This window comes from Trichomycterus rosablanca, chromosome 17, assembly GCF_030014385.1.
Source record: "Trichomycterus rosablanca isolate fTriRos1 chromosome 17, fTriRos1.hap1, whole genome shotgun sequence".
NCBI lineage: Eukaryota > Metazoa > Chordata > Actinopteri > Siluriformes > Trichomycteridae > Trichomycterus > Trichomycterus rosablanca.
In genome coordinates this window covers 1,815,695-1,837,128 of record NC_086004.1, presented here as the reverse complement: position 1 = coordinate 1,837,128, position 21,434 = coordinate 1,815,695, and the positions used below count along the sequence as shown (strand labels likewise).

Genomic DNA, 21,434 nt, shown 5'->3' with positions numbered 1-21,434 from the left:
GAACAAAACTCAGAATACACCAAGTTTTGGAAAAGTAAATATATTTATGTATTGATTTTATTGAACATTATTGTAATATTGACCAACCTGGCTGGACTGGTAGCACCTCAAAACAGCTGGAACCCTAATTTATTGTAGGATGATGCCAATTTGCCTTGTGCACAACCATGCCACAATAAGTCCTGGACTGGTGTGTCTCAACTTGGAATGCAGATAAACAATTTTTTCTATATACAGGAGTATTTATTAAAAGAGGGAAATCACTTTTAATAGAATACATGTTCTACTGGATTTCACGTTGTTTTTACATCTCTGACCTGAACCAATTCTGTATTGCACACTGCACCCCAGTGGTGATGGCACTTCATGCCAGTTGTGTTGGTTCAATGAATAAATGCCGGCAGTAGATATGCCTGTAATGTACAGTAGAACGATTGTATGTAGACACCTGACTGTGAGCTTGTTGTGCATCCAATTAAAACCATGGACTCTGATGTAGAGTCCCATCCACACCTTTCTGGCCATTACAGGCTCCACGCTTCTCAGGAGGCTTTCCACAACGTTTTAGCATGTGTCTGAGAATGTGCTCCCATTCAGTCACTCAAACGACAAACGATATACATTTATCGATTAAAAAAATATATACATATATCAGTTAAAAATGAAAAAATAAATAAACCCATTTCTTCCTGCAAACTGTATTAGAGATACAATTTCAAGCTTTGAAAAAAAGAGTTGGTAATAACCTGACAGCAATTCTGATGTGTCATTTCTAAATAAAGGCCTTTATATTGCCACATTTCTATTATTTTAACTCTAGACTGTTATTAAAAAGAATTCTCTAAATTCCACAGGACAATTTCACTTCATAATGATAGTACACCATCTGTAGTTTACACTCAGTTAATATTAAGACATTCTGATGTATAATTTTTGAATTAAGGCCTTTATATTGCCACATTTCTATTATTTTAACTCTAGACTGTTATAAAAAAGAATTCTCTAGTTTCCACACAATATTTCCACTTCATTTTACATTTTTTTTTTTTACATTTTCAGCATTTAGCAGACGCTTTTATCCAAAGCGACTTACACGATGAGCAATTGAGGGTTAAGGGCCTTGCTCAGGGACCCAACAGTGGCAACTTGGCAACATCTACTTCATAATGATAGAACACCATCTGTAGTTTACACTCAGTTAATATCAAGACATTCTGATGTGTCATTTCTAAATAAAGGCCTTTATATTGTCCCATTTCTATTATTTTAACTCTTTTTAAATTTGACAATATATAAAGACCTTAATTTAGAAATGACACATCAGAATTGCTTGATTTTAACTGAGTGACATCTACAGATGGTGTACTATCATTATTCTGTGGAAACTAGAGAATTTTTTTATTAACAGTCTATATTGAAAATAATAGAAATGTGACAATATATAGGCCTTTATTTAAAAATGATACATCAGAATTGCTTGATATAAACTGAGTGTAAACTGCTGTACAGATCAACTTAAATAAATAATTAATAATCAGGAGGGGTGTCTACATACTTTTGGTCGTTTAGTGTACTGGCTGTGTGCTTGATTCAGACCAGTAGGTGGCGACATAACTTCTATTGTGCCAGTAGGGCAGACGAAAGCCTTGACGCAATAGGGGCGGAGGTTGCCTGAAAACAGGTGGGAGAAAAACTAAGCCGCTTTTATTGGACAGACCAGCAGGTTTAGCTTGTTAGATTTCACACATCGACATGGCTTTCTCTTACAGCAGTCCAGCTGGTTTGTTTTGGGTTAAACTGGTGGTTTTATTTGGCTTGTTGACGCTTGGAAGAGCCTCAGAAAATGCCAAAACCGTGGAGTTTAACGTGAAACCCGGAGGTGTGGTGCATTCATTCACTGAGAAAATTGTAAGTACGTTAATGTTTAATGCTTGAAGAGAAGGAAATGACTAGGGACTGGGCTGGTTTGTTATTATCCCGCTGTGTATAGTGAATTCCGCTAAATATGCATATTAGAACCTTAACTTAACATGTACGGCTGCTTTACTTGTACTGCGTTAAACATGTTGTAAATACTTTTTAACACAGAATGCACAGTGCAGTAAACGCTGCATGATTACATATTGACATTATAAATTGATAAATTTAAAGTAAATAAATGAGCCATATACAAAAACAATACGAATGAGGAATTGGGATTATGTGCTATTCAAAATTATACGTTTAATCATATGGAATAACTTTAAATAAAAACACGAAACACGAATATTGTTCCCACCGTTGGAGCGGAGTTGAAATCACGTGATCCGTGCATGGCCACAAGTCAGCTTCTGATTGGTCAGTGGGCGGAACATGAAGAATAAGCACCAATGGTGTGGCACAATGTGTGTCGTCCTGCTGTGACGTCAGACTTGCTTCAGACGAGAGTTCTTTCATTCATGTAGCTTTAGCTTAATGTATACAATAGTATAGAAAAGGTTTTTGCTCCCTTTCATATTTGTACTGAATGATTTCAGACATCACAAAGTTACCCTTGATTTTTCAAACAGTCAGATCACAAAATTTAACTGATAAGCCAAATAGGATGAATAAATGCAGCCAGGTTTTGATTTTAACTAACAACAAACTTCAGCCGAGCTTCAAATTGCTGATTTTTGGAGGCTGGACTCATTTATTTATTCTGTACATCTTATAAACCAATAGGGGGCAGCAAGAAGGTTCTGGGTTCGATCCCCAGGTGGGGCGGTCCGGGTCCTTTCTGTGTGGAGTTTGCATGTTCTCCCCGTATCTGTGTGGGATCCTTCCACAGTCCAAAAACATGCAAGTGAGGTGAATTGGAGATACAAAATTGTCCATGACTGTTTTTGACATTAAACTTGCTGTACATCTTATAAACCAATGGGAATGTTAAGCTTGCTTGACTGTGCACAGTGTCACCGACGTTCCAGCCTTTAATTCATGGCAGATCTTTTTTGTTTTGTTCTCAATGTGACAAATTCTCCTCAGCATTTGCTCACAATTTGGGTATCCCTCCCAACATTTGCAAGAGATCACTGATCCGTTTACTTTTTAACCAGTGTAGTCAAATTGGACACAGAGAACATTGCATACAAAGCATTTGGAGGCTGGAACACAAAGCTAAGTAACTTTAGAGAATTTCTACACCACCGAATGAATAATCTGATCAATCTTAATGATTTAATCACAGAACAAAAACATTTCCAGATATTAAAAGCCTGACGTCTCTTATAAGTCTACATAAACCTTTAATATCAGGTGTCTACTAAAAACTGTATAGTATATTTTACCTTGGTCGCTCTGAGCAAGCGCAACCGGTTCGAATGAACTCCAGTGAAATTGTTAAAGCTGAAGGACTAAATATAATTGACTTGAGAAGTTATAATAATTAGAAGTTTAATAATTTAGCCTTTAAGCAAGGGCGGCACGGTGGCTCGGTGGGTAGCACTGTCGCCTCACAGCAAGAAGGCCCAGGCGGGGCGGTCCGAGTCCTTTCTGTGTGGAGTTTTCATGTTCTCCCTGTGTCTGTGGGTTTCCTCCGGGGGCTCCGGTTTCCTCCCACAGTCCGGATAATTGGAGACACTGAATTGCCCTATAGGTGTATGGGTGTGTGTATGTGTGTGTGTATATATGTGTGTCTGGCGCCCCGTCCAGGGTGTTACTGTGTGCCTTGCACCCATTAAAAAGCGACCCTAATTGGATAAGCGGTTAAGCGAGCGAGCAAGCGAGTGAGCCAGCCTTTAAGCAACATGAGTTCTATATTTAGTCCAAATCATTTTATTGATCTTTCAGTCTTTATTAAAAAAAGCTAAATTCAGGAGCTGGAGGTCTATGATTATGTAATTTATCCTTTAAGTAAGTACTTTGTTTTTTATAGCAGTTTTATATATTGTATATACTGTATGTTATAGGTTGGTCAGGGGTTAGAACATCTAGCGAAACACTGATACCAGTTTTTATTTGTTTATTTTGTAGAGTGATTACGAGTGCACCTTCACCTACGCTTCTCAAGGAGGTACCAATGAGGTAAGCCTGTGGGTCATTAGCATAATGGAAATGAGTAGCATGTAAATTGCCTTTTTTTTATAACAAAAAGTTTGGTTGCTTTAAGGCCATGAATTTTTTTCTAGCTCTGGTCCTGTGATCAACTGTAGGATGCACATTTTGCTCCCAATTTGCTGCCCTTGTTCAGTGACAAATCAATCCATAAACACTCAAGTGCATTAAACAGTGAATTAATTTACAGCTTTGTTACAGACTGTCTGTAAAATTATTGTTTACTATTAACACTCCTGGTGCTTAGGTGGTGCATCCCTGCTATGCCCTGCGATGGCTTGGCACCCTGTTCAGGGTATTCCTGCCTTTTCTCCCAGTGTTCCCGGACTCTTACATGGATTGTAATATGTTATGTGTGTTTTATTTTGCAGCAATGGCAGATGAGTGTAGGTCTGAGTGATGATGACAGGCTCTTCTCTTGCTCAGTTTGGAGGTAAGCGCAACACTTTACTAACATTAAAAGCATTTAACCAACGTTATTAGCAATTTTTCCAAAATAACTCAGTGTAGTGCATAATTTCATATGATTTAAAGGAGGTTTTTTTTTCAACCTTTTAAAATTCCAAAGCAACTGTGCTTATACTAATAATGTTATATATTTATGTTCATACATGTTTCAGTTTGATTTAAGGTCAGTTGATAACAGCATTTTTTTTCTTTATTTCTTTCACCCCTTTTCCTACTAACAATGTAGTTAAACAGAATTGTTCAGACAAAAATTCAACGTGTACATGTTTCTCTTTACCACAAATTCACTTGGTGAGGCTCTGTGAAACTCACCCCTTGCAGGTGAAAAGAAGTGATCGGTGGCTGCACGTGTGCCAGAGGATAGAGGCAGCGATTAGAAAGAGAGATGAATTCCAGTTGGCTAGGACTGGATTGTTCAAAAGTTAAATTGCTAATGATTATTTACGACATGTATTTATTAATACACATTTCAAATACTGTAGATAGATACTTTATTGATCCCGAAGGAAATTAAAGCCCCAGTAGCATAATACAACAAGTAATTAACAGGACAAAACAAAACAAACCAAACAGAAAAACTAGAACTGAGTATTTTCTTGTGTTTTACATAAAAATGGATAACTGGTAACTGTAATGACTATGCATGAGGTATAGTTTAGTATAAAGACTGAATAGTAATTAAACTATTAAATAGTAAAGTGACATGTGACAATATTACACAATGAGGCCAATATAGCCATATATATACATACACATATATACATACATACACATATATACACATATACATACATATACACATATGCAAATACATACGCATATATATACACATGCATGTGCATACAAGTACGTACACACATGGCTACATTAGGACCCTCAGTCTTTAGCTACAGCCAGCCGTCCCTGGGGGCAGCTGTAGCCTAGTGGTTAAGGTACTGGTCCAGTAATCAGAAGGTTGCCGGTTCAAAACTTACCACCGCCATGTTGCAACTGTTGGGCCCTTGAGCAAGGCCCTTAACCCTCAATTGCTTAGATTGTATACTGTCACATTACTGTAAGTTGCTTTGGATAAAAGCGTCTGCTAAATGCCGAATGCTAAATGCGTCTGCCTGGTGGAGTTGTAGAGCCTAATGTCTCTGGGTACGAAGGACCTTGTAAGCCTGTCCGTGGAGCAGCTCTGTAACAGCAGCCTGTCACTAAACATGCTCCTCTGTTTAATGATCACTGTATGCAGTGGGTGACTGACATGGTCAAATTTAATGCTTAAGAATATCTGTGGTACTTCACAGCACCAGTTTAGTAAGATGGATGTAATGTTTTATTTATTACACATCAACTGTGCAGCTGATTTAGTGTTTTGAGGCAATTCTCTGTATGTCCGAGCTTTCTATACATCATGTACGTTTGTTTCATTTCCTTTAGCATGTTTTGCATTTGTTCTGGTTGAAAAAGATGCAAATAAACGCAGGAAACAAACAAAGGAAAAGCTCAGCTGGCACATTTAATCAGTCTTTTTCATACTTGTCATGTATCTTGAGATGAAGAGAATCTTATTGATTTATTTTTTTCCCACGTTTCTTTTTTAAATCGAAGGCCCCAGGGAAAATCCTACTTGTTTTTCACGCAGTTCAAAGCCGAGATTAAAGGAGCCAAGATCGAGTACGCCAGCGCTTACGTGAGTATCGCTCGTCTTTCACGTCATTTAGGTTACAGCACAGGATTCATCGTCGGCCTCCTCGCCGTCCATCAGTGTAACCGCAGATCGTAAACAAGTGTGAGAGGATGCACAGAAATGTCAGATGAAGCAGACATCTAGGCCTGCCATCATTATAACACCATCAACTCATGAATTGCTATAATCTGAGATGACGGCACTAATCAGGATGAAGTCGCTAATGAAGATGAATAAATGAAACACTGAACCTGAGTGATAAATGATTAATATTTAATTGTTCTTATATTATAATCATGTGTGAGTTTTTTTTATTATTTCCCCTGTGGTGTTACATCTCAGAGCGACTCCATCAGGCTCTAATTTGAGTTTTGGATCTTCTCATGTCAGATCAAAAGCACGGTGGTTCTTCTTTTGAGCTTTTCAGAGCTCGTCTGATCAATGCAGCCGGCTTACATTGTGAGGGTTTTTTATTTGGTGATCTGGAGACTTTGTGAGGAATGAAACTTCAGATAGAATAGATTTAGTTTGTGGAGGTTTTTGGTCCTCACTCCCGTCTGCTGTCTGTTCCAGTCTCAGTCGGCTGTAGGGGGGCAGAGGGACGTCGCTCTGAAGGAGGAGGAGTTCGTCATCGGTGATACTACAGGTGAGCTTCATTTATTGCACCATTTCTCGTTAGGGATTCACCTAAACTGCTACTTATGCTACATACACCGATCAGGCATAACATTATGACCACCTTCCAAATATTGTGTTGGTCCCCCTTTTGCAGCCCCATACGCAACAAACTGCGATGCTCTGTGTATTCTGACACCTTTCTATCAGAACCAGCATGAACTTCTTCAGCAGTTTGAGCTACAGTAGCTCGTCTGTTGGGTCAGACCACACACGTACCAGCCTTCGCTCCCCACGTGCATCCATGACCCTGTCGCCGGTTTACCACTGTTCCTTCCTTCGACAACTTTTGATAGATTCACCCCACAAGAGCTGCAGTTTTGGAGATGCTCTGACCCAGTCGTCTAGCCATCACAATCTGGCCCTCGTCAAACTCACTCAGATCCTCACGCTCGCCCATTTTTCCTGCTTCTAACATCAGCTTTGAGGATAAAATGTTCACTTGCTGCCTAATATACCCCCCCCACTAACAGGTGCCGTGATGAAGATAATCAGTGTTATTCACTTCACCTGTCAGTGCTCATAATGTTATGCCTGGTCGGTGTATAGGAGCATTATTTACAGTGTGGGTGTAAGTGTAGTGTTTTGTCTGACTGTTTTAATGAAAGTAAGTAGATTTACGGTGGCATTGCTGGCGGTGGCGCAGTGCCTGAGGGAGGGCAGAATGAAGAATCTCTTCCTTGTAGTAGGTGTACTCCTGCTGTCTGATTTACGTGATGGCTCAAGCGGCAAAAAATACAAACAGTAGCGATCACTTCTGAATTATACAGGGTCAACTTTATATAATTATTCATTCATTCATTATCTTATCCACTTACCCAGTTAGGGTCGCGGGGGGTGCTGGAGCCTATCCCAGCTTTTCGGTGGGCACAAGGCACACTGTAACACCCTGGACGGGACGCCAGACACACACACAGACACACCCATTCACCTATAGGGCAATTCAGTGTCTCCATTTAACCTGACTGCATGTTTTTGGACTGTGGGAGGAAACCCACGCAGACACGGGGAGAACATGCAAACTCCACACAGAAAGGACCCGGACCGCCCCGCCTGGGGATCGAACCGGAGACCTTCTTGATGTGAGGTGACAGTGTTCCCTGTAATTCGAACCATGAAATGAATACACAGTGTGTCTATATTGAAGGAGGATTTAATAAATGTGCAAACTTGTTTAATACATTCATTTTGCAGAGACCTTTATACAAAGTGAATTAAAAATAAAAGCAGAATTTATACAAACAGATTCTGCACCAGTCTCAGGACTTAAACTCCAATCATCTGCTCAGAAATAAGATCTTAGCAGCTTTGGTACTTCACTCATAACATACGTGTGTTTTCTCTCCTCTAGTGACCCACAAGGATGGTAAATTCCGCTCCGAACTTTCCAAGCTTACCATCATCGGTAGGACGCGCCACGACGAGCTCTGATCGGTCCCCCCTGAGACTCCTCTATAAGCAAGGAGAAACCACGGGCAAGACTGTCAGGTTCTGACCGTTTCATCTGTACGTTCTGAACTGTTTCCTTGAAGGACGAAGCAGCTGAAGAAAATATTATAGACGCTTCCGTTCCTGGATTCCTCCGCAGTACGACTTCTGACGCCATCGGACTATATCTGCAGGGAATAAAAAACAAGAAGCGTTACTGTTTATTATCAGATCTACACGTGTATGTTTGCTTCTGATTCTGTTATCCTGGTTCTAATGAGAGAGAAGATTTTAATAAATACGTTTGTCTGGGTATCACAGATTCAAACCTCTAAAGTTCTTTATTATGAATTGAAATGCAAAGGTAAGAAGAAATTTCTGTATAAAATAAAAACACTTTTTTTTCTACTTTTATCAGTTATATAAAAAATTTAGATTTAAAACAATAAACCAATCACAGATTCTTATTTGTATTACCAACGTTCCTGGAAATGGGGCTTTTAAAATGCATTTTAATTTCATAGATGAGGGATAACGAAGATTAAACTGAATAAAAGTGGCTTTATATATATATATATATACAGTATATACGTATATATATACAGTGTATCACAAAAGTGAGTACACCGCTCACATTTCTGCAGATATTTAAGTATATCTTTTCATGGGACAACACTGACAAAATGACACTTTGACACAATGAAAAGTAGTCTGTGTGCAGCTTATATAACAGTGTACATTTATTCTTCCCTCAAAATAACTCAATATACAGCCATTAATGTCTAAACCACCGGCAACAAAAGTGAGTACACCCCTAAGAGACTACACCCCTAAATGTCCAAATTGAGCACTGCTTGTCATTTTCCCTCCAAAATGTCATGTGATTTGTTAGTGTTACTAGGTCTCAGGTGTGCATAGGGAGCAGGTGTGTTCAATTTAGTAGTACAGCTCTCACACTCTCTCATACTGGTCACTGAAAGTTCCAACATGGCACCTCATGGCAAAGAACTCTCTGAGGATCTTAAAAGACGAATTGTTGCGCTACATGAAGATGGCCAAGGCTACAAGAAGATTGCCAACACCCTGAAACTGAGCTGCAGCACAGTGGCCAAGATCATCCAGCGTTTTAAAAGAGGCAGGGTCCACTCAGAACAGACCTCGCGTTGGTCGTCCAAAGAAGCTGAGTGCACGTGCTCAGCGTCACATCCAACTGCTGTCTTTGAAAGATAGGCGCAGGAGTGCCGTCAGCATTGCTGCAGAGATTGAAAAGGTGGGGGGTCAGCCTGTCAGTGCTCAGACCATACGCCGCACACTACATCAAATTGGTCTGCATGGCTGTCACCCCAGAAGGAAGCCTCTTCTGAAGTCTCTACACAAGAAAGCCCGCAAACAGTTTGCTGAAGACATGTCAACAAAGGACATGGATTACTGGAACTATGTCCTATGGACTGATGAGACCAAGATTAATTTGTTTGGTTCAGATGGTCTCAAGCATGTGTGGTGGCAATCAGGTGAGGAGTACAAAGATAAGTGTGTCATGCCTACAGTCAAGCATGGTGGTGGGAATGCCATGGTCTGGGGCTGCATGAGTGCAGCAGGTGTTGGGGAGTTACATTTCATTGAGGGACACATGAACTCCAATATGTACTGTGAAATACTGAAGCAGAGCATGATCCCCTCCCTCCGGAAACTGGGTCGCAGGGCAGTGTTCCAGCATGATAATGACCCCAAACACACCTCTAAGACGACCACTGCTTTATTGAAGAGGCTGAGGGTAAAGGTGATGGACTGGCCAAGCATGTCTCCAGACCTAAACCCAATAGAACATCTTTGGGGCATCCTCAAGCGGAAGGTGGAGGAGCGCAAAGTCTCGAATATCCGCCAGCTCCGTGATGTCGTCATGGAGGAGTGGAAAAGCATTCCAGTGGCAACCTGTGAAGCTCTGGTAAACTCCATGCCCAGGAGAGTTAAGGCAGTTCTGGGAAATAATGGTGGCCACACAAAATATTGACACTTCAGGAACTTTCACTAAGGGGTGTACTCACTTTTGTTGCCGGTGGTTTAGACATTAATGGCTGTATATTGAGTTATTTTGAGGGAAGAATAAATGTACACTGTTATATAAGCTGCACACAGACTACTTTTCATTGTGTCAAAGTGTCATTTTGTCAGTGTTGTCCCATGAAAAGATATACTTAAATATCTGCAGAAATGTGAGGGGTGTACTCACTTTTGTGATACACTGTATATATATATATATATATATATATATATATATATAATCACCTACACTTTGACAGGTGCAGTGCAGCTCAGCACTGTGTACGGAGAGACACACCCTGACAGCACTCTTTCCTGGTCTCCGTGCAGAGGTCATAATTGCATTAGTTATGAGAGAGACCCTATCCGGCTTTTTAATATCCCACCCCTAGCTGAACAACAGGCCAATCGTTGTTCATGTGGTTGCTCAACCCAGCCGGCAGGCCGAGCCTAGACTCGATACGATGTATTTAAGATCCCAGCTCTGGTTCCAGCGTGTGTTTTTACCGCTGCGCCACCTGAGCAGCATAAAAATGGCTTTTTAATATTTTGCTTTGTCAGCTCCGGGTGGCCAGGGTCCGTTCTGTGTGGAGTTTGCATGTTCTCCCTGTGTCCACGTGGGTTTCCTCCAGATGCTCCGGTTTCCTTCCCTTTCACCCAATGAATCAGACCCGCTGCGACCCTGACCAGGGTAAAGTGATTAAACAGACAATGACCGAATGAATGAACGCTGTGATTGCAAATTGTACCACCAGGAGTCGCCAGAGTGCGTTTTACAGCGTGCACAGTACACGAGGTGACGGTATCGGTTCAGCTTTATGATCAGCAGTGAGATGCCAGCACCGCTACTTGTATTGTTTATTTTAATTAACCACTTTATTCTGCTCAGGGTCGCGGTGGGTACGGAAACCTGGAAACACAGTGCCCTCTATATGGCCTGTATGGCCAAAAATATGCAGACACGTGACCACAAGCTTGTTCAATATCCTGTTAATACTATTACAAAACAGTACACCTTTGCAGCTATAACAGTCTCCACTCTTCTGGGTAGGCTTTCTACAATGCAGTAACCTTAAACGAGAGGGCATGGCTTGTCACAGATGTCCTAATTCATTGGTTTTGGTTTTGGGATGGGACTCTGTGCAGAATTACTCTACACCTGACTACATATTTTGTAGGAAGACAGACATGCTAAAACAAAAAAGGACCTTCCCTAAACTGCTGCCACATGTAAAAAGGATATCTATTTTATATTGCTAATATTTAGCACCTGTTAGCACTGGCTCGGTGGGTAGCACTGTCGCCGCACAGCAAAAAGGTCCTGGGTTCGATCCCCAGGCGGGACGGGGCGGTCCGGGTCCTTTCTGTGCAGAGTTTGCATGTTCTCCCCGTGTCTGAGTGGGTTTCCTCCCACAGTACAAAGACGTGAAGTCAGGTTAATTGGAGACACTGAATTGCCCTATAGGTAAATGTGTGTGTGTGTGTGACTGCCCTGCGATGGACTGGTGCCCCATCCAGGGTGTTACTGTGTGCCTTGCGCCCATTGAAAAGGCTCCAGCACCCCCCGTGACCCTGATTGGATAAGTGAGTGAGTTAGCACTGGATCCGGGTAATGCATCAAAGCTCAAAAATTAGATCCAGGTAGTTCCTGATGGGTGTGGTCTCTTCCAGGTTAACGTTGTGCTGAATATGCAAATGGTGTAAATCACAGCCCATGCTACGGCTAATGCTGTTAGCTCCGTGATTGTTAGCTGCGTCGGCACTTTTCCTCCCGACTCTGTGTTTAAAGCGCCGGAGCGTTTACTGATAATACTGCTCATTACGAGCAGCGCTCACGTACGGCTCCGTTATTTCATTTGCGCTCATTTATCCGGTCCTGCACGAGCCTTTTCTCCTCACATCAGCAGAACGTCAGTGGATGTCGCCGCGTTCCTCGCGAAACCGCATCCATTATTCCTCTCCCTCGGCGGTTCTGTGCCCAAACGCTGCCATCTCTACGTTCCTCCAGGTGTTCCAGCTAATCAATTCATCTTAAAATGGGTTTCAGCCTGAAATACCCAGCTGGGCGCCGAATGCTCGACAGGGAGAGTGACACATTCCAAATGAAGCCGTTATAGGATTCGGAAACTTCACAATGAGCCTCTGTTTATTGAAAACACAGATTCTCGGCAGCTTCTCGACTTCCTGCGATCCACGGCAATAACGTGTTGTGTGGTTTTAACATCATGAACATCCATCATAATTATTGTGCACTAAGAATTCAAAAGAATCAACCTGACACAGAGGAACCAGAACGAGGACAGAAGAAAGAAGAACAGAGTTTGTATAAATTCTCACCACTGACTTTTATCAGTTTGTGATTGCAGTTTCCCTCTCCTCGAGTCTTTGTGCACAAGCGGCATGTTTATGACCTTTAATTCAAAACACTTATGCTGTAGTCCGCTCCGCTATGCTAACAAGCACCATAAATCAAATCAAAAGACTGTGGTTATAAACCACACATGGAAATTCTGCTAACAAATATTTGGTATGTATTTCTTTACTCAGATTGACAGATACAAATACCAGATCATTTTCAGCACTGGGATGATATGGTAGTGTGTGTTATCCTGGTATGAGTGTAGCAGTAGCAGGTGCAGCAGTGTTGTTGGGATTTTAAAACACCTAAATTCAACATCAATGCCGGGAGGAGAACATAAAGCCGACAGCTTTATGAAATAACGGAGCCGTACGTGAGCGCTGCTCGAAATGAGAGCGGCTTTATCATCAGTAAACGCCCGTGCTGACGCAGCTAACAATCACGGAGCTAACAGCATTAGCCGTAGCACAGGCTGTGATTTACGTCATTTGCATATTCAGCTCACCGTTTAGTGAGACGCCCGGTCATGCTAACCTGGAGGAGACCACACCCATCAGGACTTACCTGTAGCTACACAACAGGATCTAATTATTGAGGTTTGGTGCATCAGCTACATCAGTGCTAAAGAGGTACGTGTTCCTAATAAAGAGGGCAGTAAGTTTAACCAACAACACTGCTGTACCTGCTACACTCATACCAGGACAACACACACCAAACATCACCAGGTCAGTGGGGGTCCTATAGGGGTCCTGTTCACCTAATACATGGGGTATCGAGGTGAGAAGGTGATCAAGTGTACCGAGCACCAGAAGGTATAAGTGTGTGTGCTGTCATGGACTGGTGACCTGTCCGGGGTGCTTCCTGCCTTTCGCCCAACGAATCAGACCCACAGCGACCCTGACCAGGAAAAAATGGTGTTAAAACAGGCAAAGAATGAATGAATGAATTGTTAAATAAAGGATTTTGACTGATGCATCAGATGTCTGGATTAACACGTATTGCTCTGCAGATCTGATTCATTTCTGAGCCGCTGGTGGTCATGGACAATTTTGCATCCCCAGTTCACCTCACTTGCACGTCTTTGGACTGTGGGAGGAAACCCACACAGACACGGGGAGAACATGCATGAAACTCCACACAGAAAGGACCCAGACCGCTCCATCTGGGACTTGAACCCAGGACCTTGTTGCTCTGAGGCGACAGTGCTACCCACCGAGCCGCCAGCTCTCTTTTTGCTTAATGACCAGCCAAAATTTCCTCCAGGGGTCCGTAAAGGTTAGAAAATAATAGACTTAGGAATGTAATAGAGAGAGACTTCTTCACTGTGGAAACACTTCTATTATGGTGTGTGTGTGTGTGTGTGTGTGTGTGTGTGGCGCCTGTATTGATTCGGTCGTTTAATAAATATCGAGACTAGCGTACAGATTTGTGTGAATCTTGCCACCCGTATCGACCGGAGACCATAATAGATCGTTAATTATTCATGGGTAATTTCCGGCGAGCTGGTAACAGTGGGTCCCTATAGAGATCCTTCACAGTTTGAGGCCGCTGAGAGCAAAAGCAGCGGAACCGTAATCACAGCGGCTCGGAACGCCTCTCAGGGCTGCTGCTAATCTACAGGTGCCCTCTGGCATTTTCCCAAATGGGCTTAAATTGGGTACCGCAGAGACGTTCGCACCGGGGTCCGCATTTAACGTGCACTCAGGACGGATTGTGTGAACGGCGAGGTGATGAATCAGCCGACGGCATGCGGAGACAAATCGAGTGTACTCACCCGAGCGCTGCCCGTCGCCCAGGATACCGCATACTGACCGCAATCTTCCTCTAGCTGCCCTGGAGCAGCTTGACCTGTCACACCGTAGTCGAGAGATGTATTCGCTTGCCCGCGTGAGGAGTTTTTTCTCTATTTACCCTCCAGGCTTTGTCGTCCGAGGGGTACGGAGGAGGCTTCTTGCTTCTTGCCCTGAGCGGCGCCGCTCCACGATTAGATTTCTCCTTTACGTGTGTAAATTCGGTCGGGTACGCTGGTGGCGGAACACCGGGACGGCTTTTACGCTCGGCTTGGCGTCCGCTCCATGCCCCGAGCCTACAGGAACCCCGTGGGACAGTCGGCGCTTCGAGATGTGGGCTGTTCGGCTTCGATGCCTCTTCTGATGTCGAAGCTCTGGAGGTTCCACAGGAACCGTGGCATCTCGAAGCCTCGGGCCCGTCCTTCAGGTTCAGGTCAATTTTGGACGTCAGCTGATCGATCTGTTGGACCACCTGCATTTTAAAACACAATTGGCATCATCATCAACCTGCCAACCTACCCAGCTCACATATGTGAAAGCCTGGAACCTTTACAGGTCCAACACGCCCAAACAATCAGGGCCACACGGACCTCTATGTGTTTTCCGTTTGTAAATTTGGTCGGGTATGCTGGTGGCGGAACACCAGGAGGGCTTTTACGCCCAGCTTGGCGTCCGCTCCATGCCCGGAGCCTACAGGAACCCATTGGGACAGTTGGCGCTTCAAGATGTGGGCTGTTCGGCTGCCCGGAACTAGAATTGCTTTGATGCTTCATCTGATGTACCAACCTACCCAGCTCACATTCATGAAAGCCTGAATCCTTTCCAGGTCCAACACGCCAACACGCCAAACAATCAGGGCCACACGGACACGGAAAACGTGCCATGACGCCAACGAGATGCTTTGTGTAAATGAGATTAGACCACAGCAGCGATTGCGGCAGCAGCAGGGCTAAAAATAGGCGGTTACCCTGCGTTCCAGCTGCCCCACTCTACCTGCTGACGAGGGACGATGATAAAAAAGGTGCACCATCCTTCACCAGCGCCGCATTTATCAGAGAAGTGGAGCAGGTAGCTCTAGTACGTGCCGCTTACCCCTGTTCCTCTGAAACTGCACCTGTTTTAGCTGGGGAACGTTATTGGACAGGTTTCTCACGCTGTAATTACAATTCGCTCATCACATGGTACTACGACACGAGTCCAAGAGTATATGGACACCTAATCATGATCTTGATGGGCATGTCGTTCCAAAACCATGGCTAGTATTTTAGACTGTGTTTGTGAGATTTTTACATTTACATTTGCAGGGTTAAGGGTCTTGCTCAAGGGCCCAACGGTGGCAACCTGGCAGTGGTCGGGCTTAAACCAGCGACCTTTTGATTACCAGTCCAGGACCTTAACCCCTAGGCTACAACTGCCCTGAGATCAGGCACTAATGTTGGATGAAAGGTTCAGGTTTTATATCAATGATATAAAGGAAATTATATGCTTCAGACTTTGCAGCAACAGTTTAGGGAAGGACCTTCCCTTTTCCAGTATGACCGTGCCCCGTGCACAAAGCGAGTTCTATAAAGACATGAAGAAAAGCTCGGTTATAAACCAAGAAAATCCAGTCCTGCATTGAAACCCTGACCTCAGCCCAACTCAACTATACTTCAACGTCCTATGAGAAGCTTCTCAGAAAAGTGGTTGTTGTTCTAACTCGTGTCAAACTCAAGGCGAGAGCTTAGAAGATGTATAACTGTCTTAAAATACGCTGTAAACTCGTACATAAACTGCATCTCCTACAATGCATGCCGATTTTGTGACCTGCAAAGTGACCGCATCCCACCACTAGATGGCGGTGTTTCCACATCAGCGCTTAACTGAAGCGATTTTCCAACAAGTGATGATGAGAAATATTTACAAATAATCCCAAAATGTACAAGAAGAGAAAATTGAAGCAGAAGGAGGAAATTTAATGAAAGATGTGAAAGTGAAAACAAGTTTGTGCTTCAGGAAGAGAAACCGGTACATCTGTCGTATTATGAGGCCGTGTCTGTGGTAAAGGAGGACAATATAAATGATATACATTATAAATATACAGGATAAATGTGGCATTTTGACACAAAACACAGAATTTAGCCTCCAAGAAAAACAACAAATTGTCCAAGACTTCAAAGGCGACTGCAGTCACATCAGGATACGTTACAATCGGCACTTTGAGGGCCACCGTAATGCAGATGTGGCCCTCGGTGAAAATGAGTTTGACACCCCTGTTCTAGCTGAAAAGATCACATAGAGGCCACTCAGTTTTAATATTGTTTGTTTTTGAAATGGGACGTCCATCAAGCTCAGGTGTCCAAATACTATTGGCCATATAGCGTATGTAATGAAAATAATGACGTATTTTAGTGGTAGAAAGATGATCACCATCAGGCAGTTGTAGCTTAGTGGTTCAGGTACTGGACTAGTAATAAGAAGGTCGCTGGTTCAAGCCCTACCACTGCCAGGTTGCTGCTGTTGGACCCTCGAGCAAGGCCCTTAACCCTCAATTGCTCAGACTGTATACTGTCACAACTGTAAGTCGCTTAGTATAAAGGCGTCTGCCAAATGCTGATAATTTAAATGTAAATGTTATATCAATGATATAAAGGAAATTATATGCTTCCGACTTTGCAGCAACAGTTTAGGGAAGGACCTTCCCTGTTCCAGCATGACTGTGCCCCTGTGCACAAAGCGAGTTCTATAAAGACATGAAGAAAAGCTCCAGTGTCCTGCACAGAACACTGACCTCAGCCCCATGCAACAGCTCTGGGATGAACCGGAACGCCAACTGAGGCAGATTCCCACAGACATACTTCAAAGTCTTGTGAGAAGCCTTCTCAGAGGAGCGGTTGTTGTTCTAGCTGAAAGATCACACAGAGGTCACTCTATTTTAATACCATTTGTCCATCATGCTCATGGTCAGGCGTCCAAATACTTTTGGCCATATAGTGTATGTATTGAAAATGATGATGTATTTTAGTGGTGGAAAGATGATCACCAGCAGGCAGTTGTAGCTTAGTGGTTAAGGTACTGGACTAGTAAATAAGAAGGTCGCTGGTTCAAGCCTTACCACTGCCAGGTTGCTGCTGTTGGGCCCTTGAGCAAGGCCCTTAACCTTTGCTCAACAATTGCTCAGAATGTATACTGTAACTGTAATGTAAGTAAAATGATCGTTTCATAACTGAGCCTTTAATGAATCTGAGAGTGAAAGAACATTTGTTTGATTTGTTGGAGTTAGAACTGAGACGTAAGCTCATGTAGACACACTGGGAAATGTGGTGGGTGCTGCACAGCAACTCTAGTGCGAAAACCCGGGTTCAGTCCTCACCTCTGGTCACTTTCTGTAAGTTCTGTAAGGAGTTGCATGGGGCTACGTTGCCTCTCGGTTAAAATGAGAGTGAAATGTCCAGGGTTGTCCGATGTTTCCAAGTATAAGTCTTCTTCTCCGGACATGCTATATTGTCAAGACATACACTACATGGCCAAAAGTATTTGGACACCTGACCAAAGCTTGACCTGAGCTCGTTGGACGTCCCATTTCAAAAACAAAAAATATTAAAACAGAGCGACGTCTGTGTGATAGTTTTATTTAAATTTTTTGGCACTTAGCAGATGCTTTTATCCAAAGCAAATTACAGTATACTGTCCAAGCAATCGAGGGTTAAGGGTCCAGCAGTGGCAACCTGGCAGTGGTAGGGCTTGAACTACTGAAACCGGACAGGAAAGGACCTTCCCTAAACTGTTGCTGCAAAGTTGGAAGTGTATAATTCCCTTCATATAATTGGAAGAATTATTAAAAATTAGAATGGGTGTCCCAATACTTTAAGACTAGCAGTTATGTTAATGTGGACTGGGATTCCAACCTGCAGAACAGTTACTCTTCACTTTGACCCAAACTATAAGAAAAAAAATGGGAGGGAGATTAGAAACAAGCAACTGAGTTGTTCTACTCCCACAAAATGTTTGGACGCTACTCTGTAGAGAGTGCCACGCCTCTGTTCTACATGATCAGAAACAGGTGTGAGCACAATCACAAACTCCGGATGAATTACCTCCTTCATTTCCAGATGCACCTCCTTCAGACCTCGGAGAACTTCCTCAAGATTCACGACCACCTTACTGATCCGCTCCTGGAGAACCGTCTGAAACGTCTTCGTCTCTCCGTTGGTGTCGGGCGTGCTCGGCAGGTCCGTTTCTTCAAATCCTGGTTGAGAACGTTTCTGCCGGTTGACGGTGGAGTTCTGAGGAACTTCAGTAGCAAATATAGCCTTCAGGGACCTGGTCCCATCACCGTCCTCCTCCTCCTGAACTTGTCCCATCGAGCTGTCCACGCTGCAGGTCTCCTGCTCGACCCGACAGCTGTTTTTAGTTCCGTGACGTCTGTCGAAGGTGTGTCCGTTAACCTCGGGCGTCTGGGGCTGCGGAACAGAGCCGGATTGTTGGTGCGCCACGCAAACAGGCGCGCCACAGTTTTTCTGACCTCTGAACTGCGCCGGCAAATCCAGAGCGCATTTTCTCGGAGGGAGGGGAGTCTGGGCTTGGCGAGGGTTCTCCACAAAGCTGCATTCATCCACAGAGGAGCTGTTGTGTTGACACTTGCGCCACCTTGTCCCGCTCGACTTGCTGACAGGCTTGAAGAGCTTCAGGGTGGCCAGGGAGAACCTGGACAGATGGGTGTGCCCATTATTGGGGGTGTTGGCAGATCCGCCGGAACTCGTCTTATAGTCCTCGTTCGCCAAAGGTTCTTTTCTGGTCTTTACGGAGTGACCCATCTTTTGTAGGAGCCGGAAGTGACGTGAGGCGGCACGCCGTCCAAGTCCCCTCGTCTCAGTAAACATAGTGACAGCGGGTCGATGGCTTCATATTGAGATTCTCCATCATGCCAATGCTCGGGAGTCTCGCCCGAGCTGAAAACTTTCTTCTCCGAGTGTTCCTGACGTGTTCCTCGGCTCGTACCCTCCGTCTCCTGTCCGCACTCCTTTCGGATGCTGTCCCCACGTTGTTCTCTGCAGCTGGACCGTCGCCCGGCTCCCTCCCTCCTCCCATACGGGAATTTCCTCGTCTCCTATCACGCCTTCGCCCGGCAATAAGCCTCCGTCTTCTGCTCCTTCCCTTCAGTCCTTCTGCCTTCCAGGCTTAGCGGCTTTAGTGGCTGTTGCACATTTCCTGTCTATTGCTCGCCTCGCTCGACCCCCTCCTCCATCCCTCTCTCACTTCCTCTCTCGCATCGCATTCGCTCGCGTTTTCAACCTCCCACCGGCTCTCGCAGCTCTTCCCCGTCTCTTACAGGACGACTTTATCAGGGCTTTTTTTTCGGTAGGTCGCATCTCGATACGTCGCATCTTTTGTCTCCGTTTTTGTCTTGCGCCTCCCGTCCCTGCATGGCTTACGCTACAGTGCTGCAATTAAAGACAGGATTTGAGAAAGTATCACCCCCGGAAGGGAGGGGGGGGGGTGTATTTGCATCCTAAGCTCAGCTCATCCTCTTCATGTTACAGCACTTGCACGTTCTCCATCAGATATAAAAATCTCCACTTAAACACTACGCAGCACATCCACCGGATCTTTCCAAAAACGCGTCCTTTAGTTTTCCGGTGCAGTTGCGTCATCAGAACTGGATCCAAAAGCTGCGCAAGGGAGGTTGTTGTGCAACAGCAGACGTTTGTATTTTAAGCCCAAAACCATTTCGAATTTCTTCATTCACACACCAGAACCTTTTAAAGTTTACCTAATACAGTCGACCCTTGACTTACAAATGTAATTGGTTCTGAAGGGCTGTTCTTAAGTCAAAATGTTCGTTAGTTAGACCTATTTTTCCCATAAGAAATAATGTAAACAGAATTAATCTGTGCCAGACCTCCCAAACCCCCCCCCCCCCTTACCCCTAACCTAACCTCTCTAATGTCTTAAATGCTCTTTTTTGTTATAAATACACGTATATTCTCCCTTAAATCTTAAATTATAGAATAGACATTCCTGTAATAAACAATAATAAACAATAATACACAGTAGTACTGTACATAAACACACATCACATTTCAGTTCAGTACGTGTGCTGTATCATACACCATAATACATTTCCTTTTTATTTCAGTAGTGTTGTATTTTGTAGGTGTAATTGCACAGAAGAAAGAATACTTTACTGAGCCAAGTTCCTTCTTTTCTCTCACTGTCCCCTCTGTCTGATACACAGTGACACCTACTGGCAGGAGTAATTATACAACAACAAATATAAAAGATTTGTTCATTTTCTCACCACAGTGCTTTCTCTGCACCTTCTCTGGGGACATTTTAATATTGAATTTTACAAAATATAAAGAAAACACCGGAAAAACACCGTCCGCTGTTCGAATGTTCGCTCACTGTATGTATGTATATAGAGAGAGAGACGGTTGGAGTCATCTTGTTCGTGACGTCACGTGTTTCGCGAATTTTGGTTCGTAATCCGAAATTTGTTCTTACGTTGAAGTTGAAAAAGATCGTTCGTAACCCGAAATGTTCGTATGGTAAACCCTTCGTAACTCAAGGGTCTACTGTATCTTGGTCGGGGTGGCGTTTAGTCCAGCACCTTTTGAAAACACCGGGCACAAGGTCAGAATACAGCAAACCTAAGGGTTAATACGGAGCAGCCAATCGACTTCTGCATGGTTGGGTGATGGAAGGAAACCGAAATGCCCAAAGTGGCACCTCAGGGACTGCACTGCAACCAGTGATTCTGTGGGAGCTGGACCCATCATGACCCTGACCAGGATGAGGATAAACTTGTGGTAAAACATAAAAATGAAACGAAACCACATGCTGGTGTTTTTTTTGGAAGACAGATTCAGACACAGACGCAGAGAGAACGAAGCTTCTTACAGACAGTAACATGAGGAAGGGATGGAACCCGGGTCGGTGAAGCAGT

The 21,434-nt window shown here is 43.7% G+C and overlaps 2 protein-coding genes across 2 annotated transcripts; one reads left to right on the top strand and one right to left on the bottom strand.

Moving 5' to 3' along the window:
• The first annotated feature begins 1,696 nt into the window (after nt 1-1,696).
• mydgf (myeloid-derived growth factor) lies at nt 1,697-8,639 on the top strand. The gene is made up of 6 exons (XM_063013010.1): nt 1,697-1,908; nt 3,994-4,044; nt 4,446-4,507; nt 6,136-6,217; nt 6,788-6,860; nt 8,241-8,639. The coding sequence occupies exons 1-6, from the start codon at nt 1,753-1,755 to the stop codon at nt 8,318-8,320; spliced, it is 504 nt and encodes a 167-aa protein (XP_062869080.1). The 5' UTR covers nt 1,697-1,752; the 3' UTR covers nt 8,321-8,639.
• A 5,862-nt stretch (nt 8,640-14,501) lies between these two features.
• On the bottom strand, nt 14,502-19,485 carry LOC134331749 (uncharacterized). The gene is made up of 2 exons (XM_063013261.1): nt 18,583-19,485; nt 14,502-14,978 (listed from the first exon to the last, which is right to left on the bottom strand). Exons 1-2 carry the CDS (start codon nt 19,366-19,368, stop codon nt 14,568-14,570), a joined length of 1,197 nt encoding a protein of 398 aa, XP_062869331.1. The 5' UTR covers nt 19,369-19,485; the 3' UTR covers nt 14,502-14,567.
• Nucleotides 19,486-21,434: the final 1,949 nt, after the last annotated feature.